A 27,644-nucleotide genomic window follows, 5' to 3' on the forward strand; every position below is an offset into this window, starting at 1 on the left:
AGGCCCCCATCCACCCCCATCCGGGCTGACAGGCCCACGTAGGCACTGTGGGAAGAGAAAAATACCATTATATGGGAAAGAAACTGAGGGACATTCCCACAGTGTGCAAAAAGTACAGAGATCTTCACAAAAATGACATTATTATTTCAAATACTTAGTATGCCACTAAGTGGTGACCGCTGTTTGGCTGAAACACAGTCATTGGTGAAACACGAACCAGGGATAAGAAAATGAAGAGGCCGTCAGATCCAAAATGGATACCGACTTACTTGGGCTTGATGTGACCTGCCAGTGAGAAATGGGACCAGTCTCTGTAGTTGGCACTGCCCTTGAGGTGCAGGGAGAGGAGGGAGGTCATGTTGATGCCCAGTCTAATGGGTAAGCCTGACAGAGAGGGCAGGACCAACTCCTCTGTCATCACCACTGCCCTGTGGTGGAGCTGCACCTCCTGACCCTGATGGGGGGGCCCACATTAGCCCATCCATTCTTTCTCAATACAATATTATACCAAGAAGAGGAAAACATGAAACTAATGTGTATGAGATTTGCTTAAAGGTAACAGACTAGAAAGATATTACAAAGGATTTCATCAAACTACATTCCTCTGAGATTATCATATGGAGTCATACCCTGTATGAGTCCCACAGCACCACTATCGCAGATGTCAGAGGTCAAAATCACATACCTTCAGCAGTCTGACGGCAAGCCCAGCCATACTGAGTGACAGCTCCTTTATCTGGGAGTAGAGGTCAGCACAGGTCACCACGCTCAACTCATTCCCAAACACTTTGACACCAAGCCAACAACGTGGTCTGGCCTCCTCCAGTCTCCCTCCTGAGAACTACAATAAAAACATCAATCATCATCCATGGTCATTGAAAAGCTATTTACATCTACAATCGGAGGGAAGTGACCCATTATTTAGGCTACACTATGAAACCATCAGATGTTGGTCATCTCCTAATGTAATTCTCTAACTTAAAAGTGCAAAAATAGAATTGGCTCATAGGCTAGCTAGGCTTAGACAGGCTAATGAATGTAGCAATGGTTAAACATTGCTGTGAAAGTCTCACCATAGCCCTGGCCTGGCTGAGGTAACCGTAGTTACTCGGTGAACAACCAGAGCTGTCTCTTTCCCCAGCTTTTCTCCTTCTCCGCTCCTTTATCTGTCCTTTATTTCCTTCCCCTGCTTTTCTTCGTCTTCTCTCCTTCCTCGGAGACTTCTTTCCATCCTCCTCTTCCTCCCAAGTTGTAGGCTCCTCATCAGGAGAAGTTGATTTGTGGCCAAAAATGTGTTTCAGAAGAGGTTCAATGTTTTCCACACGAAGATCGACCTGCGGAGGAGAGCAGACAATTGGATTTCCCGTTGTCCGTTTGATTTGATTCACATACAGTGCCTGGTCCTCAGATATGCTCTCTCGGTAATTCAACGCTTCCGAGCATCGGGGAAAAGCAGAAGATTCCCTCAAAAACGCATTTAGTTGCTCACAGAATGAAAACAATGAGATATGCTCGAGCTACTCACCTCAAGCAGATTGAAAGCTCTTCCGTGGATGTAGACGGTCAGGTTAGCCATGGCATAGCGCGGAACAAAGGACTTGGAAGAGAAAACCAAGGCTCCCTCCATATTTACAACTCCAAATCCTGAGACACACAAACAAAACAAAAAACACTTACTGTATTCTTTTGCTCTTCAAAGAACAACCAAGTGCAAAATGTAATCACTTCTGAAACAACTATCACTGCGAGTAACTGAAGAGGGTTATCCTAAAAAGACAAAGATACCCTTTCACGGGTAACTTGCTGTACATTATAACATATGTGTGAACCATATTAGCACATTCATCCAATGTTGTTGATGTTACCACACAGGTACAGTGCCTTCAGAAAGTATTCATACCCCTTGACCTAATTCACATTTTGTTGTGTTACAGCCTGAATTCAAAATGGATTTTTTTTTAAATTACATATATATATATATTCTCACCCATCTACACACAATGCCCCATAATCACAAAGTGAAATGATGTTTTTAGACATTTTTGCAAATTTATTGAAAATGAAATAGAGAAATATCTCTATTTTATCTCTATACATGTTAGAATCACCTTTGGCAGTGATTACAGCTGTGAGTCTTTCTGGGTACATTTCTAACAGCTTTGCACACCTGGATTATACAATATTTTCACACTATTCTTTAAAACATTCTTCAAACTCTGTCAAGTTGATTGTTGATCATTGCTAGACAACCATTTTTAAGTCTTGCCATAGATTTTCAAGCCGATTCATGTCAAAACTGTAACTAGGCCACTCAGGAACGTTCAATGTCGTCTTGGTAAGCAACCCCAGTGTATATTTGGCCTTGTGTCTTAGGTTATTGTCTTTCTGAAAGGTGAATTTGTCTCCCAGTGTCTGTTGGAAAGAAGACTGAACCATGTTTTCCACTAGGATTTTGCCAGTGCTTAGCTCTATTCCATTTATTTTTTATCCTAAATAACTCCCTAGTCCTTGCCCATGACAAGCATACCCATAACATGATACAGCCACCACTATGATGAAAATATGAAGATTGGTACTCAGTGAAGTATTGTGTTGTACTTGCCCCAAACATAACGCTTTGGATCCAGGACATAAAGTTAATTTGTTCGCCACATTTTTTGCAGTTTTACTTTAGTGCCTTATTGCAAACAGGATGCATGTTTTGGAATATTCTTATTCTGTACAGGCTTCCTTCTTGTCACTCTGCCATTTAGTTTGGTATTGTGGAGGAACTACAATGTTGTGGATCCATCCTCCATGTTCTCCTATCACAGCCATTAAACTCTGTAAATGTTTTAAAGTCACCATTGACCTCATGGTGAAATCCCCTGAGCGGTTTCCTTCCTCTCCGACAAGGAAGGTTAGGAAGGACGCCTATATCTTTTGTAGTGACTGGGTGTATTGATACACCATCCATACCCAAGTGTAGTTAATAACTTCACCATGCTCAAAGGGATATTCAATGCCTGCTTTTTTTTATACCCATCTACCAATAGGTGCCCTTCTTTGTGAGGCATTGGAAAACCTCCCTGGTCTTTGTGGTTGAATCTGTGTTTGAAATCCGCTGCTCAACTGAGGCACCTTACAGATAATTGCATGGGTGGATAACAGAGATGAGGTAGTCATTCATCATGTTAAATACTATTATTGCACACAGAGTGAGTCCATGCAACGTATTATGTGACTTGTTAAGCAAAATTGTACTCCTGGATGTATTTAGGCTTGCCAAGGCAAAGAGGTTGAATACTTATTGACTCAAGACATTTCAGCTTTACATTTTTTATTCATTTGTAAACATTTCTAAAAACAAAATTCCACTTTGATCTTATGGGATATTGTGTGTAGGCCAGTGACACAAAATCTCAATTTAACACATTTTAAATTCAGGCTATAACACAACAAAATGTGGAAAAAGTCAAGGGTGTGAATACTTTCTGAAGGCCCTGTATAAGAGGAACGTAATGTAAATTACCTGAGTCTGCAGTGTAGTCTGAATAAGAGGAGTATTTCCAGGGTTCAGCCTCAAAGTCTTTGGTAATGATGTCATCAGGCAGTGCCTCCATCAGGGCCTGCTTCATGGGGTCCTCAGTTCTCAGGACCTGGGTCAGGTGACTCCACACGAAAGAGCCCACTGAGAATGAAATTCAAAGCAATCATCAATATATCAATCAGCATAACATCTTACTTGTAGGAGGTGTAGGTGGAGTCATTTAGAATCTCTCAGAGTAGTGAACCTGTATGGCTGATGCCAATTTGCTCCCTATCTCTGCTCTTTGGCCCTAAACCATCGATGTTTGTGGTTCTGAAGGGTCTGGATAGGTATAAGCGGTGTAGAGGTGGAGCTTTTAACATATTGCTTCCACCTTACAGATCTGCAAAAACTGAAGGGCCTAGACTACACTTTTAGAAAGAAAATGTGCTATCCAGTTCTTAATTTGAGCAGCATCCTGCCAGAACAGGGTCTGGCACCTCTCAGTTTTGGACTGTTTACTTCAGGAACCCATTTGCCAGAATCCGGTACCTCTTGTAGCATGAACAATTATCTTCACTTTTTGCAATGTAAAAATTAGAATAAAAGCAATCAGAGTTCATTCAAGTTGACTCCTCTCCTGGCTGCTCCCTAAAAAATGTCATGTGAAAATGTGCCTGATATTATAAGAATTGATTTGTGTTGGGCCCGCCCAGGGTTTATGGTATGGTCAACATTGTAGCCCATATAGACCACCGGGTGGCCATTACTGTGGAGAGAGAGCAAAGCGCGCCTGTATCTCTCACAGAGCTAGAACGTGGTTCACTTTCTATGATCTCTCTCTCCCTCTCCCTCTCCCTCTCCCTCTCCCTCTCTCTCTCTCTCTCTCTGCTCTGATAGACATCAGCGGCGGCGGATGAATGGCACAACAATGGGCCTCAGGATCTCATCCCGGTATCTCTTTGCATTCAAATTGCCATCAATAAAAGGCAATTGTGTTCATTGTCCGTAGCTTATGCCTGCTTATGCCTGCCATGGGGTACTCTGTTGACAATGTTGACATCAGCTAACCGCTCACCCACACAACGCCATACATACTACACTGTCTGCCATCTCACTTTGAGCACTGTATAATTCCTTCTCGCATCTACGTGCTCTCCTCCTCTCACTTTTTCCCTTCGCTTGTGGACTTCAGTGCGCAACACATTAGCTATCTGTGACCAGGCGAAAAAACCTTTCCAAGCCAACCCTTCCTATCATAACACACAGCCTACATTGTTGTCACCATATTATCTAACGTCAGTCCACATAGCTACTAGAATGAATGCATTAGTAAACCCGCTAGCTACAGTCATGCAGTGCATGATTGTAGCAGTTACACTGGCGGGCCCCAGTGGCAATAAATTAATAAAGCCAAAAGCTTACCTTGACTTGGAAGAGTTCCAGTGTTGGATAGCCAGAGCCAGCTAGGTAACATAGCATTCACTTATACTGCAGGTTCAAAACTTCAATCTTTTTTGTAAAGGATATATATATATATACTTTCACTTCCATTACAATATATATATATATATATATATATATATATATATATATATATATATATATATATAGCTATCTCTCTCTCTCTCGCTTCACCTTCATTTTTGAAGAAATGAATTCAAAACTGTTCAACTATTGTCTTTCTCTCTCTTTGAGTCAACTACTCAACAGATTTGATGCACTGCAGGGCTAGCTAGCTAGCTGTAGCTTGTGCTTTCAGTACTAGATTCATTCTCTGATCCTTTGATTGGGTGGACAACATGTCAGTTCATGCTGCAAGAGCCGTGATACCAGAGGACCTCGCATGAAATGAATTGCGTGAAATGCGTTTATAAAAGGCATCAGTTTTCCCGGAACATAGGCTACAAAAAATGTTCCTCATGTGTGCAACTTCTGCAAGCGCCTCTATGCTTCTCCTCTATGCTAGTACGCAAACGCGATGATAATCCATGCAATGCTTTATTATGAAGGTGATTTATTTTTCATGCTTTCCAGGACCACAGAGTCTCCTAAGTCACTCTCCTCTCTGGCTCACGTTTTGTTCCGGCACCTTGCAATTTACAAATGAAGCACTGGTGCAATCTAGGACCTAAAATAGAATCGTATGAGGATTCTACATGGAACCCTAAAGGGTTCTACGTGGAACCAAAAAGTCCCTATGGAGGAGCGCCGAAGAACCCTTTTGGAACCCTTTTTTTCCAAACCTTGGCTGGAGGTCTCATGGCTCAGAGTCGTCTTCACTGCTCGAAGCACTTCGGGGTCAGGGCAGTGCATTATCTGCTGGTATGCAGCGATCCTGACCTCCACCTCCTCCTGGTGGTCACGGTAGAGCCGCAGCACAGACCCCCTCTGGAGAAGCAAAGAGCTGTCAGTCACAGACCCCTCGCCCCTCAGTCACCTCAATATCCCCACAACGTCAGCGTGAATCCACGTGAAGAGATCCTTCTGTTTACAGAATGAACCACAGGAGGCTGCTGAGGGGAGGACGGCTCATAATAATGTCTGGAACGGAGCGAATGGAATGGCACCAAACACACAGAAAATATGTATTTGATACCATTCCACTTACTTCCCTCCAGTCATTACCACGGGCCCATCCTCCCAAATTAAGGTGCAACCAACCTCCTGTGGTATGAACAGTATACCGACTGAATTGTTTTAGTACAATAGGATATTTCACACAATTCAAGTCAAATGTATTCAAGTCAAATGTATTCAAGTCAAATGAATTCAAGTCACATGTATTCAAGTCACATGTATTTAAGTCAAATGTATTCAAGTCAAATGTATTTAAGTCAAATGTATTTAAGTCAAATGTATTCAAGTCAAATGTATTCAAGTCAAATGTATTCAAGTCAAATCATGTTTGAACTGTAAAGTCCTCTTAGACAGTAACGTATTGTCTTGTATCGTATCCCTTCCATGGGACCTCTGCTACTTGAAATGATTAAATCAATCAAGGCTTTATTCCGTGAGACACGGTTTCTCAGCTTATTCCAAATAAACACAAACCAGGCTCCAGAAGACAACAAAATCCTATTTCTAAACCTTGAACTGAGGGAAAACAGTTATTTGTTTTTAAAGTTCAGTTCAATCCCAGAGGTTATCCCTAGAAACGTGCCCATTATCTGCCATCCTACTCACGTCAGCACTGCAGGGGATGCGTCTGAAAGCTTGTAGGGCAGTGAGTCTCAGCTCCAGAGGGGTGGAATGGCTCTGTATACAGAGGTTTAGCTGAGGGATGAGAGCTGAAGCAGCCAAGCCTGCATTTCCCACTGCTTTCAATGCGTAGAGCAGCTGTAGGATAAATCATCACTTTACATCATCATCATCATCCTGCTTATTGCTGCTCTCTTTATCATCATCATCATCAGCAGCAGCAGCCATTGAGATGCTCAGGTTCAGGAGTCAGGTCAAGTATGAACCACGCAATACACACTTTAATATGACATTTTAAATACAGCACAATCACCAGACGGTGATAAAAACTCCAGCACGCCATCAAAATCTGTGTATATGGAGTCAAATCTAATTCTGTGTCTAGGTACCTCTGTTTTGTCTCCTCCACAGCCCTCTCCCAGGGTGTCTTTCAGTGCCTGTATGAAGCTCTGGACCTGGGGGATGAGACTGCAGGGAGACTGGCTCCTCCGACATAGCAGGTGGACCAGGGAAGAACCAGTCAACAGGGCCTTGGTCCACACCTCAGGTGTCTTCAGCAACGCCTGAGAGAAAAGGAGGGGGAAAACAACAGCCTTATATTATGGACCCATTGTGTTTGTATGTTAATCTCTGATTATGTGTTTAATGGGTGACGCCAAAGCATGCGTTGTTGGATGTGACCTCAACAGTGTCGCGGAGTAAAGGTGTCGGTTGAGTTTCGGGGACGATTTTGAATCATATGTAGACCTATATTGAACATTCTCAGCCAAATCATTAAATTCAATAAAATAGGTACAGTATCTATGTTTTTGTTTTTGTTCAACCCAAAGTCAATATCCCCACAGAACGTCCCTTCAGACCTACGTACGTTGACGGAGCCGACGATGTGTGGTGAGGGGTGAGGGATGAGGGCGATGGTGGTGAGAAAAGAGTGGGCCCGCTCCTGCTCTATCTCCTCGTCCCGGATGAGGTCTGTTAAGAGGGCGATGCATTCCTCTGAGCCACACGCTGGTAGGCCGTCCAAGAGAGGCTGCCTGCAACGACAGCACAGTCAACAGAGTAATCGACTGCCGGGAATGGACAGCACCGATTCAGTCACATATTCCCACTTCAGGACAATGTGTCAAAGCATTCTAAATAATGATTCATCAAAAGCGTCATTTCATTGATATACACGATATGTCCAGTGTCTTTGGGTGAGTCATAACGGAAGCGCTTCGTGACTAATGAACAATAAAACTAATCTCAGCTACAGCGAAGAATATGGCAGAGAGGACACCGTTTTGATTTTGCCTGTAGTTTCAATCAACCTGGGGATGACTAGCAAGTTGTTTCAGGGAGGAGCTATAGATGCAAAGATGGCTGCTGTCCCACAGACAGACTCCTCTCTGTCCATACCCTGCCCCAGAGCTGTGTATTTTTCTCATTAGGGGAACCATAAACAAGCGTTCCACTGCCTCTATTGCATTAAAAAGCTGGTACAAGGCTTGACAAGAATCAGCCGTGTTCAGTAGGGAGGAAACGTTTTGAAACCGAATGAAAACGGGAGGTACTGTCCATGAAGAACACGTGTAAATTTTACACGGCAAAGCATTTTTTTTATAGTGTGCCCTACATAACACAACCCAGGATACATTTAGGAGAGAACAGTGGCTGAAGGGAACTGACCAGTCGTTACGGCACTTGAAGGAGGCGTCGTGCCACAGTGTTCTGAGCTGAGGCAGGGACAGGGCTCTCAGTTGAAAGGCCAAGTGCAGAAACAGCTCCGACAGCTACATACAGGGAAGACAATATGAAATATGAAATGTTTTTCCTGAATAAGTAATGTTTTTCCTGAACTTAAAGAATTGTCTGGAGCATTATTGACATAAATGTAGCATCCTAATACATGTAGAAAATCCATCCTTCCTTTAAATTTCTTTGTGCTAAATCTCATGAAAATACAACTTTTTGAAACTGAATGACCATACGACAGGGAACTTCCAACTAACATGCCTAAATTTGGGAAGCTGCAGCCAGGGTTATGATTTCATAAGAGCGGGACAGCGACAGACCCAAAACAGAACCAGACTCATCTTATCAATCAAAAAAGTAATCATCATTTCAAAGAGAGAGAGAGGGGCTGACAGGATGCCAGGTTGGCCCCTTTTTAAATGCCCACCCCTATCTAAACAGGTAGTCGTGACGATTGCCAGGTTGGGTTTGACTGAGCTCCTGTGTAAGAGCTGAGGAAAAAGAGGGAAAGGTCCCAGGGAGAGCCAAACCACAGCACACAAACAAGCCAAAGTTGGTTTGGCAGGGAACACACTACTGAAGGAAAGACCTCTGACCTTGGGAAGGGATTTTTCACCTTTATGCAAGTAAATATAACCTTGGAGTACTTAATTATATGTATTACATTTGGTTTATTACATCGCTACAGTGTTGGCATTGCCATAATTATATGATAAATGTAACCCAAAATGTTAAAGTAAAGAGAGTATTTAAGCAATGAAAACAAGTGTATCCTTCTATCCTTGGGACCAGCTGTCATTCTTGCCTCACCACATATGGTGTAAGCATTAGTGACTTTGTGGTAAATAAATACAGATGTTTGTATGAAACGTTGAATGAAACCATCGCTCATAGGTTCCTTACAGGGGAACGTATATATCTTTACTCAATGAAGACAAATAATGGTATAATAATGATTTATGATGTTGTTTAGTTCTAAATGTTTTTTTCTCATAATCCTGGACTATCATACCATCATCTTATTACGTTTGAAAATCGCAACAAATAATCTGCTCAAACCCCAACCAAGACTTATCAAAAGCCGCAAAATAAATTCTCAGACAACCCAAAGAGTCCAAGATGCCCTGACAGATTCCCTCCACCTGCCCAAGGAAAAATCTGTTAACCACCTAACCGAGGATCTAAATGTAACATTGCGTAATACCGTAGATGCAGTCACACCTCTAAAAACAAAAAACAAGAAATGAGTTCCCTGGTATACAGAAAATATCTGTAAATTGGAACGTAAATGGTGCTCCACCAAACTGGAAGTCTTCCGACTAGCTTGGAAGGACAGTACCGTGCACAATCAAAGAGCCCTCACGGCTGCTTGGTCAGCCTACTTTCCCAACCTGATTGAGGAGAATAAAACAATCCCCCCAAAATGTATACTGTCGCAAAGCAAACTAAAAAGCAGCATTCCACAAGTAAGGATGGCCTTCAATTCAGCAGTGATGAATTCACAAACTTCGTCAACGAAAAGATCATGGTCATTAGAAAGCAAATGAAGGACTCCTCTTTGAATCTGCGTATTTCTCCAAAACTCACTTGTCCTGAGTCTGCACCGAACTGTGAGAACCTAGGATCAATGGAGACACTCAAGTTTTGCAATCCTGTATCTATTGACATTTTCACCAAAATAGTCATGGCATCTAAATCTTCCAGCTGTCTATTGGACCCTATTCCAACTAAACTACTGAAATTGCTACTTCCTGTGCTTGCCCCTCCTATGTTGAACACAATAAATGGCTCCCAATCCTCCGAATGTGTACCAAACTCACTAAAAGTGGCAGTAAGAAAGCCTCTCCTGAAAAAACCAAACTATCACCTAAATCGAATCTCCCTTTCCTCCATTTTTATTGGTTGAAAAAGCGCAGCAACTCACTGTCTTCCTGAAGACAGATCATGTATACTATAATGTAGACCTTAGTGCCGCTTTTGACCCCACCGATCCCCACATTCTTTTGGAGAGATTAGAAACCCTAATTGGTCTACTCTACGTGGAAAAGTTCTTGCCTGGTTTAGATCTTATCTGTCGGAAAGATATCAGTTCGTCGGGAAAGATAGAATTTTGTCTCTGTGGATGGTTTGTCCTCTGACAAATCAATTGTACGTTTCGGGGTTCCGTTTTAGGACCACTATTGTTTTCACTACTTATTATATCTCTTGGTGATGTCATTCGGGAAAACAATGTCAACTTTCACTGCTATGTGGACAACATACAGCTGTACATTTTGATGAAACATGGGGAAGCCCCAAATTTGTCTACCCTTGGAAGCCTTTCAGACATAAGGAAGTGGATGGCGGAAAATGTTTTACTTTTAAACTCTGACAAAACAGAGATGCTAGTTCTAGATCCCTAGAGATCTGCTGTTTGATCTGACAATTAATCTGATGGTTGTACAGTCGTCTCAAATAAAACTGTGAAGGACCTCAGCGTTACTCTGGACTCTGATCTCTCTTTTGACGAACATATCAAGAATATTTCAATGTCAGCATTTTTCTATCTTCGTAACACTGCGAAAAACCCTAAACATTTTGTCCAAAAATAATGCAGAAAAGATAATCCATGCTTTTGTCACTTCTAGATTAGACTACAGATTAGACTACATGCTCTATTCTCAGGCTACCCGGATAAAGCACTAAATTAACTTCAGTTAGTGCTAGAATCTTGACTAGAACTATTTCAATCATATTACTCCAATGCTAGCCTCTCTATACTGGCTTCCTGTAAAGGCTAGGGCTGATTTCAAGGTTTTACTGCTAACCTACAAAGCCTTAGATGGACTTGCTCCTATCTCTCCGATTTGGTCCTGTGGTACATGCTGTAAATACACGTACACTACTTTCACAAGACGCAGGACTCCTTATTGTCCCTACAATTTCTAAGCAAACAAGCTGGAGGCAGGGCTTTCTCCTATAGAGCTCAATTTTTATGGAATGGTCTGCATATCCATGTGAGAGACGCAAAACTTGGTCTCGGCCTTTAAGTCTTTACTGAAGATTCATCTCTTCAGTAGGTCCTATGATTGAGTGTAGTCTGACCTGGGGGTGCGAAGGTGAGCGGCAAAGCACCGGAGTGACGAACCGCCCTTGGTGTCTCTGCCTGGCCGGGTCCCCTCTCTGCACTGGGATTCTCTGCCTCTGAGACCCTGTTTCACTAGTGCTTTTCCATGCCGTCCCTAGGAGGGATTGAGTCACTGACGTGATCTTCCTGTCTGGTTTTAAGCCGCCTCGGACTCGTGCGGTGGAGGAGATCTTTGTGGGCTATTCTCAGCCTTGTCTCAGCGTAGTAAGTTGGTGGTCTGTTGATATCCCTTTAGTGGTGTGGGGGCTGTGCTTTGGCAAAGTGGGTGGGGTTATATCCTGCCTGGTTGGCCCTGTCCGGGTGTATCGTCAAACAGGGCCACAGTGTCCCCCGACCCCCCTTGTCTCAGCATCCAGTATCTATGCTCCAATAGTCTATGTGCCTGGGCCCAGGGTCAGTCTGTCCTATCTGGTGAAATTCTCCTGTCTTATATGGTGTCCTGTGTGAACTTAAGTATGCTCCCTCTAATTCTCCCATCTCTCTCTCTCTCTCTCGCTCCCCTCCCGGAGGACCTGAGCCCTAGGACTATGCCTCAGGACTCCTGGCTTTCTCCGTCCCCAGTCCACTTGGTCGTGCTGCTGATTCAGTTTCTGCTGTTTTGCCTGTGGCTATGGAACCCTGACCTGTTCACCAGACGTGCTACCTTGTATTGCTGCTGCTCCAGTTTCAACTGTTCTGCCTGCGGCTATGGAACCCCAACCCTCTCTCTCCCTCTCCCTCTCCCTCTCCCTCTCCCTCTACCGCACCTAGTGTCTCAGCCTCTGAACGCTTGCTAAGCCAACTGACATTTATTCCTGACTGACATTCCTGACATTTATTCCAACTGTTCGATCTTCAAGGAAAAACCGTTTTGAACGGTCATCCAACTCGGAATTCCAAGTCGGAAACTCTTCCGACTTGGAAAAACAAATCTGAGCAGTAGATCTTAGCGTGCTTTTTGACTGCGAAAGTGATCTTGACTTAGAAAAGGTTGGTGACCACTGCTCTACAACCACTGTGATTATTGTTTGACCCTGCTGGTCATCTATTACTGTTTGAACATCTTGAAGAACAATCTGACCGTAATGGCCATGTACTCTTATAATCTCCACCCGGCACAGCCAGAAGAGGACTGGCCACCGCTCAGAGCCTGGTTCCTCTCTGGGTTTCTTCCTGAGTTCCTGCCTTTTCTAGGATGCTTTTCCTAGCCTAGGGTTTCTGTATAAGCACGTTGTGACATCTGCTGATTTAAAAAGGGCTTTATAAATAAATATGAATGATTGACTATAATGCATTGTAAGACTAGTCATAAGCGTGAATTACTCCCTTATGATGTCTTGGAAAATTGGGGTCCTACCTGTTGCTGGTCAGAGGTAAGACCACACAGCTTCCTAACGGTGTCCGTGGCCTCTTGGGGGGAGGACGTCCAGCCTCGGACTTGGCCTTCAGCCCCCTCCTCTACAAACTGGAGGTCACTCAGGACACCTGGACCCAGTGTATCTGAGGGAGGGACAATATCATTGAAATGAATATCATATTATTGAGAGAGTGGGGCCTAAGTGGCAAAGTTAAATTCATTTGAATAAAAGTTAGACCCTTCAGCCTCTCAATTTGAATGGCTGAGATACTTACATTCTCAAAGAATGATTGAGAATGTATTTAAGGTTTGCAACAGCCCTAGTGGTACTAGCAGTAGTAGTCGTAGTAGTGTGATGAAAGTAACATCAATATGATTGCTTCCTAGCTAATAGAAGTCTAGTAGTAATAGTTTATTTTGGTAGCATTAGCTTTTACACAGACACTCACTACAACACCTTGATGTCAGAAGGGTACACAGTGACACAGTCATTCAGGTATACTACAGTATAGCCTATACTCAGCCTGTCCTGAGGAGGGAATCAGAATACACACCCACTCCTGAGGGTGTGCCTTTCTGGGCTCTGAGCAGCGTAAGGGTAGAGACGGTCTGGGTCTTCACCACTCCTGTTGACCCTGACAATGGTACCATGGAGATGATCTCTGTGCAGTTGACCTCCTCCATTACTGTAGTCCCATGCCGCTGGGTACATTGGAGTTTGGAGTCCACTGTCTGAAGTGGACATAAGAGATAGGAACACCCCTTGGTAAAAGTGGAAGTGTTAACTGGCTTGAGGTTACACAAGATACTGGTGGAAGGTACGACATTTTGCTTATTTGACACAAATGGTTCAGCCTGAGTCACATATCTGTTTGTGCTGTCTACTCGATTGCTGTCATTGTCACGCCATGACAGCAATGGAGTTGGCAAGACAGCACAAAACGATCTGGGACTCAGGCTACCAATTTTTAGATCCATCTGAAACCTACTGACAATCTAACAGATCCGTTACGAACCAAACTTTCACTAGAAGGTTTCCAAGTCACAGAAATGGGCATCAGTCCCTAGCACTTCTGGATTTCATTATGCACTGCATGTCCCAATATCAATGCAAGAGAAAGACATCAGTGATTGGTTGTGACTATGGTAACCATTGACTGTTCCATGTTGGAGGGGGGTGGTAGAAGATCTCACCGTGTCCTCTCTCAGAGGGGTGGAATTGGGCCAGAAGTATGCCAGTCGGTCCTGTTGACACTGCCTGAGGTTCCTCGTCTTCACCAGTAGAGGCCCTCTCCTCTCATACTTACTCGTGCAGGTCCCGTACAGATCCGTCTGAAGAATTGACACGGGAAGGAAAAAAGGCAGAGGATTGTCCAATGTACAATATGGTATGAAGACCTGGTGTCCAAACTTGGTTCTGGAGAGCTACAGGATGTGCAGGCTTTTGTTCCAGCCCAGCTGTGACACACTTGATCTAAATAATTAATGAATCATGGTATTCAATGCAGATCATAATTACTTAGTTAACTGGGTTAGTGCTGGGCTGGAACAAAAGCCTGCACCCACAGTAGCCGTGCAGAACAGACTTTGGACACCACTGCAACATGTCGTCCTCCTACTGCAAATACTAACCTAGTGTTTCATGCATGGCCTATCCTGCTATTACTCATATTGGGATACGGATCATTCCCCCCTCACCTCCTTCACTACTTCCTGCTTCTCGGTGGTGCGGGAGGTCTGGAGCATGCTCAGTAGAGCTCTCTTGATGTTCAGAGTCCACAGCTGCTCCCCCTCCTGTGGACAGAGGGCCGTGACCTTTCCCCCCTGGAGGGAGAACTTGAGGCGACTCCTCTCCAGCGACTCCCTGTGATAGTAACCAAAACACCAGATGAGACCCCTAGGACCTCAAGACCCCCAGGACCCCTAGACACATGAACGGTGTTGTCGGAGCAGAGTATCACATTCTCAGGAATAACAATCTGGAATGATCTGGGACTTGTGGGCTTGTATCATTTCTGCACTATTGTGCTATCAAATCATGCATTGTTGTGGATCATTTGTGCTTTTGTAACTCAAATCATCCATTATCAATCATGATTTGATAGCAGAAACACTTAAGAAATGATCGATGTGCACATTGTAATATGCCAACTTTTTTGTAATATGCCAACTTTAATTTGGTCTAAGACGCAAAAGGTACGAAGAATAAGCAAAACACATGAAATTTGGGGGGAAACCCGCACATGAGCAAAATACACACAAAACACACTTAAAACACACACAAAATGCACAATGCAAGCAATATTGATGCTGTCATTTCAGATTACCTCAAACTCTTCAGGCGTTGCACAGAATGTTCCTTCTGGGGAGAAAGACGCTTTATCTGTGGATTCCTGATCTGCAGGGAGCGTAGAAAAGAACATCACTAAAAAGTCCCATATCATATTAATTTCCCATTTTTAAAAATTATATTCAATGCTGGAAATGGGGAAGAACCAGGGGGAACTAGAGTTCCCCAAAGTAAACTTTATTCTTTATTTGTTTACATGTAAACATTTTAAAACAGCATTTTAAGGTGAATTCAAAGGATTTTACATTGGTGGATTTGCAGAGTGACTTTTGTCAACAACAACAAAAATCACCCCATATTGGCGTAACTTTTCTGCATATCTGACCTGCATCATAAGGTGACACTTGGAAATCACGTCAATGTCCACCACACAGTCGAGAGCCAGTCCATTTCTGCCTGAGGTAGAGCCTTGTAGAGTCGTGGTTATCGTCGAGCTGTACCTGTACGTGTATCTCACCCCTCTCTGGTATGACTTGTCAGGGGATGGGGAAGCTGGAACCAGCAAATCATATACCTAATTTGAATAATCATTATCTGGTAGCACTTTAAAATAACTTTCATGTATAATCCATTATAAATGATTTATATTATAAAGGTTTACATATCATGACATAATTATTTATTAATAGTTTACTAAGGCTTTTGATCTATTGTCCAATCATGGAAAACAGATACTGAATCTCAACAGAGGTAGCTCTAAAATTCAATTCACAAAATGTAATATGTTTCTGTGAACGCATAAATAAACCACGGTAATATTTATCAAGGGGAAAACATTGTGACTATATCAGAAAATACACATTTACTTCAGCTTGGAATAAGATAGGGAATTATCACTCAATTATTTGCTCTCACCAATGCATTCTGGGCGGCAAAGTTGTTGATCCATCTGAAGGCAATTACCTACTGCAGAAAGACATCAACATCGCAACATCTACACACAAAACCCTTCAAACAAGCCTGAAAACTCACTGACAATCTCCAACATAACCTTTAATTCACTCCATTACCAATGTCTAACTTCTAATGAATTCGCTCATGTTCTCTGCTTTCAAAAAGGACCATCAGTTACTGTCCATTATTCACCTGAAAAGCATGGTCAGTTATCCCTGTCTGAAACGAGAACCAACTATGTGAATAAGTCAAATCACAAATCCAGTCACAAACCATAGAGAGCTTACTGTGTAGTAAAATGAGAGCTGTGAAGATAAGAGAGAATAGTAATCCACGCTGGGGCACGGCCATAGCAGTCTCAAGTCACTGCAGCAACCCAGGCTTCCAAGACTCCACATGTAAGTAGTTGGGCTGAAGAACAGTCACTGTTCTCACACAGCCAGTGAATGCCTATGCTTGTGCCTGTCCCTGCTGCCACAGTGACCCGCACTGCTCAAAACATCCAATCAGGTAATACTTTCCAGCCTGGAGCTACAAACATACCACTGAGCCAATCACTTGACATAACATTGGGCCCCCAATCAATGCAAAGCCTTTCTATGGTATATAAACCCCCATATGGCGAAAGACGGGTTCCAGACAGAAAAGCACAACACACTTTGGGATTTAAACATTTTATATCTGTTGTTTTCTGGTGAGAATCAACGATGTTATGGCAGCTTGGTTGTCAAAATGTTGCAAATATGATACAGTAGAGTTATTCTCTGTGACCCAAGTCTTACAGCAATGCACTTTTGTCCTCATAACCCTCGCATTACATTGTAAGTAAGCAAGGGTTGCCCATGTTTATTATGGGGTTCATTAGGATGGGGGGGGGGGGGCTGTACATAAAGGTCTATCCGATTAATCTTATTGCCTATATGCCCTATTATAAGTCTATTACAGCATGATATCCACTATTATTGGGGGGGGGGGGGGGCTGTACATAAAGGTCTATCCGATTAATCTTATATGCCCTATTATAAGTCTATTACAGCATGATATCCACTATTATTGAGGTCAGATTTGCTTTAGTGAGTAATTATTGTGTGACAGATGGCTTCACAAACAGACAGCCAGAGAACATGGGCTGTGACTGGGTTATGTGAAGCTACAGTATATATGGAGGGTGTCATTGGCTGAAGTAGAGGGACATCTAGTGTCCTTGTCTTACCTCATCTCTTAGGTAATAGACCTCAAATAGAATAGGGACATTCTCAGATGAATTGAAAGAGGAACCGAAAACATTGATTATTTTTGACAGCGTATAAATGATGATCTACGATGGATGGAATTAAGAAAAACAAAGCATCATACATTTTCATGGTTGTTGAAATATCATAGATATTTTTTTCATGTACTCTATGTACACTGAACAAAAATATAAACACAACATGCAACAATTTCAATCATTTTACCGAGTTGCAGTTCATAGAAGCAAAACAGTCCATTTAAATAAATTCATTAGACCCTAATGTATGGATTTCACATGACTGGGCAATGGGGCGCAGCCATGGGTGGGCCTGGAAGGGGACAGGTCCACCCATTGGGGAGCCAGCAACAGCCAATCAGATGACATTTTTCCACACAATAGGGCTTTATTACAGACAGAAATACTCCTCAGCACCCCTCAAACAGAGACAAAGTGGAGTCGCAATTCAACGGCTCAGACATGAGATGTATGTGGCAGGGTCTACAGACAATCACGGATAACAAAGAGAAAACCAGCCACTTCGTGTACACCGACATCTTGCTCCCAGACAAGCTAAATACCTTCTTCGCCCGCTTCAAGGATAACACAGTGTCAACGACGCAAGGCCTGTGGGCTCTCGTTCTCCGTGGCTGACATGAGTGAGACAATTAACCCTCGCAAGGCTGTCGGGCCAAGATGGCATCCCTAGCCGCGTCCTCAGAGCATAAGCAGACCAGCTAGCATGTTAACGGACATATTCAATCTCTCCCTATCCCAGTCTGCTGTCCCCACTTGCTTCAAGATGTCCACCATTGTTTCTGTAATCAAGAAAGCAAAGGTAACTGAACGAAAAATGACAATCGCCCTGTAGCACTCACTTCTGTTATCATGAAATGATTTGAGAGGATAGATAATGATCATATCACCTCTACCTTACCTGACACCCTAGCCCACTTCAATTTGCTTACTGCCCCAATAGATCCACAGACGATGCAATCACCATCACACTGCCCTATCCCATCTGGACAATAGGAATAAGAACGTCAGAATGCTGTTCAATGACTATAGCTCAGCCTTCAACACCATAGTACCCTCCAAGCTCATCATTAAGCTTGGGTTCTGGGTCTGAACCCCGCCCTGTGCAACTGGGTCCAGAACTTCCTGAAGGGCCGCCCCCAGGTGGTGCCAGAGACCTGGGAGTGTAGTGCCAGGAAAATAACCTCTCACTCAACGTCGACAAAATGAAACAGGCTGATCGTAGACTTCAGGAAACAGCAGAGGGAGCATGCCCCTATCCACATTGACAGGACCGCAGTAGAGCACATGGAAAGCTTCAAGTTCCTTAGCGTATTTTTTATTTTACCTTTATTTAACTAGGCAAGTCAGTTAAGAACAAATTCTTATTTATAATGCCGGACTACACCCGCCAAACCCTAACCCGGACGACGCTGGGCTAATTGTGCGCCACCCTACACTTCACAGATGATCTGAAATGGTCCACTCACAAAGACCTCAGGAGGTTGAAGAAATTTGGCTTGGCACCTATAACCCTCACAAACTTTTAGAGATGCAAAATTGAGAGCATCTTGTCGGCTGTATCACCGCCTGGTACGGCAACTGTCTGCACAACGCATCACCGGGGGCAAACTGCCTGCCCTCCAGGACACCTACAGCACCCAATGTCACAGGAAGGCCAAAAATATAATCAAGGACAACAACCACCCGAGCCACTGCCTGTTCATCCCACTATCATCCAGAAGGCGAGGTCAGTACAGGTGCATCAAAGCTAGGACAGAGAGATTGAAAAACAGCTTCTTTCTTAAGGCCATCGGACTGTTAAATAGCCATCACTAGGCGGCTTTCACCCGGTTACGTAACCCTGCACCTTAGAGGCTGCTGCCTATATACATAGACTTGAAATCACTGGCCACTTTAATAATGGAACACAAGTCACTTTAATGTTTACATATTTTTGCTTTCCTCATCTCATATGTATATACTGGTTTCTATTCTACTGTATTTTTGTCAATGCCACTCCGACATTGCTCATCCTAATATTTATATATTCCTTAATTCCATTATTTTACTTTTAGGTTGTGTGTATTATTGTGAATTGTTAGATATTACTGCAATGTTGGAGCTAGAAACACAAGCATTTTGCTACACCCGCAATAACACCTGCTAAACATGTAATGTGACCAATAAAATTTGATTTGAACACTTAGAGTAGGTGATGATTCAGGGGAATATGACAATCCCTAATTTACAATAAAGCCTAAATCATTATGTTGGATTTTATAATGTACATCTGATGGTGGGGGTGAGTTGGCGGTGTGCCCAATGATGTGGGCTGGTGTGGATAAAATGCCAGGGCCGAATTCATGTTCCAGTCCGCCACTGGCTATGGCTCCCCATCAACTCAGCCACCACTCCACGCTGTTTGTATCGGTCGTTTGCTTCAACCACGCCCGCCGTTCACGTCAGTCCGTAACGTAAGTTTGTGCGTGGTGCTCTGTACAGGGGGGCGTAGGTTTGACCGGCTTTCCAGAGGCAGACACAATGAACCGTCGGACGATGTAAAGCACGCATGTGGGCTGAAGGCACGGGCAAGTTTGGGCAGTATATATTCTTATTTTGTTTTATATAATTGGATGTTTTCGAGCATACTTATCAGACTTTGACGGTATAGGAATAGCTAGAAAGGTCGGTCCAACGAGTTAGTCTGCTAAAAACGAAGTCGACATCTCTGGCTCATCCGCTTCGAAAACGACTCTGAAAACAAGACGGAATTTTACAAGATAAAGGACTTGCTAAAGTCAACGGTAAACATTATGTCGATGATGGACTATTCCGATTACTTCGCCGCCGAATGTCTGGTGTCGATATCTAGCGGTCCCGTCTTACACCGACCCACCCCAGTTGCAGCCCAGCCCCCTCCCCAGGCCCTTCTTCCTGGGGAGCCTGAAGGGTCGAACGAGGACAGGGAGGTGCGCGAGACAATGAGACTCGAGGGGGCCAACATGATGAAGGTGGCCGGGATCCTTACGGACCTCCACAGTAAATTCCGGCCCATGTCGGCCTACTCGGAAAGCAGCAACTCCTCGTGTGGGGAGAGCGGCTACACCACGTTGTCTGACTCAACTACCCCTACCATGACCCCCTCTGCTACTCCAATTCCTGGACAGTACAATGCCACTCAGCAACAGTGGGGAGGAGGAGCGCCTCGGTCCCCAGTAAAACGACACCAGTGCACTTTCGACGGCTGTGACAGAGTTTATGGGAAATCGTCTCATCTCAAAGCCCATATCAGAACCCATACAGGTACAATTATGTAGCTAGCTCTAACTGTAAAAAAAATTAAAATGTTTTGGGCATGTAATCTGAACAAACAACCCTTTTACTATCCAAGTTGTTCCAGAACTTGTAGTTTGGCCATACTCACTAAACACTCCTCCTTTTAGTGTCACTCTCCTCTCTGCATATATATCACATTTTTCCCCCTGAAGAAAGGTGTTTTTCGTCACGGATATATATACTGTACATTGGGGTGGTTGTCGTTTACCCGCGAGTTTGTACAATACTCCCCGAAAGAGGAAAAAACTTCCCAACCAGAGGGCTCATAACAAAGAAGTAAACGAACAAAAGAATGGGGCTGGACGAAAAAGCATAGTGACTAGTGACGAACATGTTACATCTAGGCTAGATTTGCATACGACGAGTGAGTTCGAGAGAGAGAGAAACGTAGCGTTCGGGGGCGTTTGCGCAGGCACCGTGGTTCTTTTAGCTCGAGCTGCCAAATCGTTTCATCCCACCTCGCGTCAATGTGGCCATTAGGTGAGAGTCAGGTCTTTGTAGAAAAACGCCGTTTCCTCTGTTGGAAACCACCCACGTCTGTCATCGTTTTCCACGTCAAAGTTGTATGTTAAGCGCTGTTACTTTGTGTACATGCATCAGGTGTCCGCACGGTCTTGAAGTTCAGGGTCAGTGAAATAACAGGCGCAGATGGATTAGAAGAGGAAATCGTATTGAAAAGAACAAGTCGTCAGGGAACGCCCACAAAACGGGAGTGGGTTGAGGGGTAGGGATCCCGCCTAGCACAGACCGAGTTGGGCGTGTTGCGAAACGCTGGTCCTCTTTGCGGTCTTGAATATAGCCCCTGGCACCCCCTCGTTTGACTCCTATTACTCGATTACGGCACTGTTCTAGGGCCACGAAATAGCCTTACAGACTTCACATTGGGGTTATCATTTTAACTAACGTTAATAGTCAACGTAAAAAGTGTCCTCACCCCTCCTCAAACCATTTTACTGTAGGTTATTAGCCTGGCTATTACCCATTTGTGGAAAATGGTAGTTTGGGAATGCCTGCTTTAAATGAACATTTTCACACTTTTAATGTGGATAATTCAAAGCTATTTCACAACTTTGTGTCAAGTTAATCACTTTCGAAAAACAAGGCAGCCCTTTTGAAGGTTTCACATTTCTGAACCCAGTTAGAGCCTTTCATAGGAGACATGTGGAGGTGTTGAGGGAGGTCTCTTCTATGGCCTCCCACCATATGTTGGAGGTAGCCTACCATATGAGTGTCAATATCTATTGCGGTCTACATTTTGCATTCACTTTTTTAAATTTCACTCTTCACTACCCATATGAACCATGACCCGATAGATTAAAGTTTTTCTTTTCAAAATAGGTTGATTTCCTTGCATTAAAAAAGGGTGCTGATAATATTGTGAACTTTTTTTTTAAACTAACTTGATGGGTACATAAGGGTATCCCATGAATTTACCTTACTACCAACCTCTGTGTTTCTACCTTAATGGCTTGTGTAAGTGATTGGCACAAGCAGGGCAATGCTTGACCCCCAGTCTGACTGGACTTGAATTCAAAAGTTTGGTGTAGACCTAGACTCTTTCTGTCTTCCTTCACCAGGTGAACGGCCCTTTCCCTGCACCTGGTCCGACTGTGAGAAGAAATTTGCCCGCTCTGACGAGCTGGCTCGCCACATGCGCACCCACACGGGCGAGAAGCGCTTCCTGTGCCCACTGTGCGACAAGCGCTTCATGCGAAGCGACCATCTCATCAAGCACGCCCGCCGCCACCCCGACTTCCAGCCGTCCATGCTGGGCCGTAAGAGCTCGTCCTCTGGGGGCCAGGGGGTGTCCAGCCCCGCCATGGGCCAGTAGTGTGGATGGGTCAGTGGGTTCACTCCCACATCTAGGGCTGGGATCAGCAAGGGTCACAGGGCAGTCAGCCCCAGCCTGTCCACCACTCACCACAAACAGGACCTGGGTGGGGTTGCATTCACCACCACCCGCCCTCGATGGACGAAGACGACACTACTCTCAATGCTCAACACAACCTCAATTCTCTCCAACCCTTTCCCCGAAAAGCACTCACGCATGCAGGGAATTCTCAATGTCTTCAGTCCGCTGTCTCTGCACGCAGCAGCCAAATGTTTTCCTCCTTTCTCAGTTTATTTTAAAGAGATGGCGCTACACGTTTTTTTTTACTGTGCCCGTTTTCTTTTTTTGTTAGCGCCATTTTAGCGATATTTAGCTAGAGGCGTAGCAAGGTGGAGGTCGAGTAGAAGGGGAGCCGCATTGCTGATCCCACAGCCGCAGTTTTAGAGGTTGCACATTCCATGTGTTTTTGTCGTATGAGTTTTTGTCGTTCAAATAAATTTAGTTGGCTTTAGGTATGTCTTTTTTTTTTTTTTTTTTTTGCAATATTGTATTTACTGCATTATTATAATTTAAATTGCAGGCCAGCTTCACTTTCATAGTAATGATGATGAATGGTTTAAACCGCTCAAGACTAGCGGTTTGCAGGCCATCCTTATTAATTCTAGATCAACTGTTTTGTTTTTGTTTTCACCATCCATGAAACGTTGACACATGATACATGTCGGATACTGATGCAAGTGCTTTAAACTTCTATTGTAGAGAATATCCTTAAATTCTATTAGAGGAAGTAATGCTTGTGATGAATTGTAGTCCTTATATTAGGGGTGACGGAGTATACGCTTGGATCGGATAGCGCTGCTTGTGAGTGTGTGTGTAAGAGAGCGTGTGTCTGTCTCTATTTCCTTTTTGTTAGAGAGAGAAGACACTTTCTACTATTTCCACTGTCTGTCCAGCAAATGGACATATTCTTACTTTGTCTCAGTGAACAACACTTCAGGAAACTCAGAAAGCCTTAAACAATTTCATACTTTTTATTTTTTCCTTTTTTATTTTTGACCATGTTTACAGTTTGAATCAATTCTACAGGTTTTTACTCCGACTCGTCGACACGTCACAAATACACATATGCAATATGACACTTTTTCTTACAGGTTTTTTGAACGCTACTTGGCTAATTTGTGTGATAGGTATTCACTGTGTTAATATGCTTCTACAATTGAACACTGTGGAATTTGATAAAGATACAAGTTATCTCATTATATTTATTATAACCAATGGTTAGTAAGCAACATTTGTCCAAGTGCTTTAGGAAGTGCTATAAAGGATGGATTGGGGGTTTATTATGTGTATTTTTGTTTGTTTGCTGGTCATTCCGGTCCTCTCTCTCATCATATCTGGCTTTTCTCAGACACGATAACACTGTACCCTGTGCTCTCAGAGCCTTGTTTAAAAACGGTCATTTCCGCCACAGAAAGATTGAAATTGCATGACTAAGGCACCTCCTCGTAGAGTCCCTCCGATGTCTTCCTTCTCTCATGTCTCCACTAACAGACTGACTTTAATTGTTCATTTTTGCTGCGTTATTTGAACACTGTTCATTCCATTGTAATGGGATATATTCAACTTTTTAAGTTGGAACGCTTTTGCCATTTGTACACGTTTTCACAAGTTATTACAATCTGACAGCTGATGGTAACTGCTGGCAGTTATCTCAAACACACATGGACTATATAACTTCAAAGGCACAATATTACTTAGAAGATACTTCTATGTTTTTGAATGAATTGTGAATGTCTCCGTGGATCTCGTCATTTTCTGACATGGTGACTAAGCAAGTCTGCCTCGTCAAAATGATTATTTCACATAAGAGTAACAATAATTTACCTCACAATTTGTTTTGTGTAATATTTATCTTCCCTTGGAAAGTTAGTTGGATCAAAATGCTTCTAAAGCCAATCGAGCCTTCGGTTTGAACTTCTTCTGTTCTTCAATTGAAAACTACACTCTGACAGAGAGGTCTCTTTTAGTTTGTCTTGTCTATCTTCTTATGTATGCTGTGTGTACAGAGTTTTGATTGTGCTTAATATTTTTTTTTTTTTTTTTTTTTTTTTTTACTTACCCCAGGGTGTTCAGTAGTGCTGATCATCAGTTTTGGCATGTGTCCTATATAAATGTGCTGTTATGTATCACTACCCTGCACAATATTGAAGATTTCAATTTGGACCTACTGCGTTAGATGTATCAATAGATGAGTTCTGTAACCTACATAAGAACTTCATAACCCATACATTTCATAAACTCTAATGTCAATGACCGCAAATTGATATCTCCGTTATGTCCCTATTTTCCGTTTAACATAGGGATTTGTGAAATACTCATTAACTGCCTAATGTATGGGTTATAAAGTCCTTTATGTAGGTAATCCTTCAGATAAAGTTACCAATTAATCAAATAGAGATTTGACAAACCACTTAAACTGGCTTTGGGGGGGGGCACAATCATATCTCTAACTATTTAATTCACTTCGCTGAACACCTAGGGCAAACAATGCCTATTGTTTCTCACCATACACTAATAAATAAATAAAAATAGGCACAGCTGTATTGTGCATACAAAACCAATGTTTTTAGATTTTTTTTAAAGCTACATTTTTACATGAATAATTAATTATTTAAGAAACCGCTTTATTACAGCTTTGTTTTCCGTCGGTAAGAGGAACTGTGGAAATAATTGAATACAGCTGCGACATGCTCTCTGATATTTATACTCTCAGGTGTCTTACGAATTGAGCGCTGGAACTTCCATATTTCCTGTGCAACACCCAAGTCTAAGCATGTGTTTCTATTATTCCTCTGATTAATTTATTATGACTTATTATTTGTGTGGTTTCATTCTTTTTTCTTTTTTATAGCTAATTATTTTTGGTGATATGGAACAATGCTAATAATTTGGTTCCATTGTTTGCTTGATACAAAACTGCCAGTGCTTTTTTAAAATAATAAATACCAACCTTGAGTTAAATGTTTTGGTTGTGTGGGTCATGTTCTTCTTAATAGGTGACTTAACAGATGCTGTTAACTTGAAACTGTATTTAAATGTTCAGTTATACTTGACATACATTTATTATCAATATTGTTAAAGGGAAGGTTGTCTGTGATGGCATTTAAAGTAAGGAACATTTGATCAATCCCTTTTTGAAATGGATAATTCAAATGACAATATTACATTGGGTTTCTTACCCTGTAAGCAGTCTATAGACGAAGTAGGATATGAAAGAAATGCATGCTTTGGTTGTTTACCTGGCCACTGCTAATTTATTTGCATCTGTGGCACAATACAAATCAATGGTTCCTATATTAGTATTGTTTAGGCTTTGTCCAAATCATCTATAAGTAGCGAGCGATTAACCAAACGTCAGTTATTTTTCGCTTTTTCAAACAACTAATTCATGGAACATTGGTTCAATTATTAGTATTCCATTTCTTTGTTTCTGTGAGCTCAATGCGCACATTGCACTGCAGTTTCTCTAGAAAGAAATCAGATCATGCCTGTACTGTGCAATGTAGTAGGAAGTTGTAGTTTCCAACAGGCCAATGTTGTACATAGTTTAGCACAGCAAATGTGATCATTAACTACATTGACCATAATCCACTGTGCGGCTATATGTCCGGTCTGTGTTGAGGAGATACATAGAGAGCAGTTGCCTCAAGATATTGGTATTCAGCAGTCATAATATGCCTTATTTACTTCGAAGAACTGCTAAAGTAGTGATTTTGAGATGAGATGACTTGGAATTAAATAAGTCATCAAATAAAACAAATGTAATATACACAACTGAAAAATGTTTTTAAGGTATTGTGAATAACTGATGGTTAAAGTGATAAGCAATCAGGGGACTTTTACAAATTATTTTCATTCTGTGATACAGCACTCAACCCACATTGCATGATGCATTTGATGTTTTTTTTTAAATGATCGAAAAATCGTAATTATTTTTTTAATAATCGAACTAACTTCAAAAAGCACTTATTGCTCAGCACCATCTATAAGTAACTTCAATGAGTTACACAATACATTTTGGGATGATTGTTTGTGACCTTAACCTTGGCCCCTGGCTCAGATTGTGGGGGCATAGAGCCTGGTAACAATGTGTGACTGTTTTGACAGAGCCAATTTTGACTTTTGTGGCTGTGGAAGCTAGTGGCAATGGAGAGGGATCGAGCCTGCAATAGTTGCATTAGATGTGACTTCACAATAATATTATTTTGGGGAAGCCCAATTGATTCTGAGTTCGGGCATATAATATTTATTTGTGAAAACTATTTCTAAGATGCGTAAGCCTACTTTCAGCTTTTCCAAATTCACTTCCTTGTTTAAATCGCTTGCGCTTTGAAGTCCACAATGTATGGGGGAGGTTGCGCTAGATGGTGATGCTCTGAGAGATCAGCCACTTAATTTTTTTTCTGAATGCTTAAACACCAACAGTGATTCTTGAAGCACTATCTCTGAAACCATTAACACTTGTCGCCAAAGCAATAACCAAGTGTGCCAAACTGAATGCACGTTCTCTGAAACCATTAACACTTGTAGCCAAAGCAATAACCAAGTGTGCCAAACTGAATGCACCTTCTCTGAAACCATTAACACTTGTAGCCAAAGCAATAACCAAGTGTGCCAAACTGAATGCACGTTCTCTGAAACCATTAACACTTGTAGCCAAAGCAATAACCAAGTGTGCCAAACTGAATGCACGTTCTCTGAAACCATTAACACTTGTAGCCAAAGCAATAACCAAGTGTGCCAAACTGAATGCACGTTCTCTGAAACCATTAACACTTGTAGCCAAAGCAATAACCAAGTGTGCCAAAATGAATGCACTTTCTCTGAAACCGTTAACACTTGTAGCCAAAGCAATAACCAAGTGTGCCAAACTGAATGCACGTTCTCTGAAACCATTAACACTTGTAGCCAAAGCAATAACCAAGTGTGCCAAACTGAATGCACCTTCTCTGAAACCATTAACACTTGTAGCCAAAGCAATAACCAAGTGTGCCAAAATGAATGCACGTTCTCTGAAA

At 42.6% G+C, this 27,644-nt stretch overlaps 2 protein-coding genes across 2 annotated transcripts; one reads left to right on the forward strand and one right to left on the reverse strand.

The window, feature by feature from the left end:
* Positions 1-265: 265 nt before the first annotated feature.
* On the reverse strand, positions 266-16,535 carry LOC135507388 (apolipophorins-like). The gene is made up of 17 exons (XM_064926939.1): positions 16,438-16,535; positions 16,112-16,162; positions 15,582-15,748; positions 15,234-15,304; positions 14,605-14,770; positions 14,101-14,238; positions 13,461-13,638; positions 12,907-13,049; positions 8,378-8,481; positions 7,578-7,743; positions 7,099-7,272; positions 6,695-6,847; positions 5,755-5,899; positions 3,512-3,670; positions 1,526-1,644; positions 686-841; positions 266-454 (listed from the first exon to the last, which is right to left on the reverse strand). Exons 1-17 carry the CDS (start codon positions 16,499-16,501, stop codon positions 266-268), a joined length of 2,343 nt encoding a protein of 780 aa, XP_064783011.1. The 5' UTR covers positions 16,502-16,535.
* A 3,389-nt stretch (positions 16,536-19,924) lies between these two features.
* On the forward strand, positions 19,925-23,099 carry LOC135517306 (Krueppel-like factor 9). Its single transcript, XM_064941492.1, has 2 exons — positions 19,925-20,702; positions 22,313-23,099. Exons 1-2 carry the CDS (start codon positions 20,213-20,215, stop codon positions 22,564-22,566), a joined length of 744 nt encoding a protein of 247 aa, XP_064797564.1. The 5' UTR covers positions 19,925-20,212; the 3' UTR covers positions 22,567-23,099.
* Positions 23,100-27,644: the final 4,545 nt, after the last annotated feature.

Source organism: Oncorhynchus masou, chromosome 3 (assembly GCF_036934945.1).
Source record: "Oncorhynchus masou masou isolate Uvic2021 chromosome 3, UVic_Omas_1.1, whole genome shotgun sequence".
NCBI classification, from domain to species: Eukaryota; Metazoa; Chordata; class Actinopteri; order Salmoniformes; family Salmonidae; genus Oncorhynchus; species Oncorhynchus masou.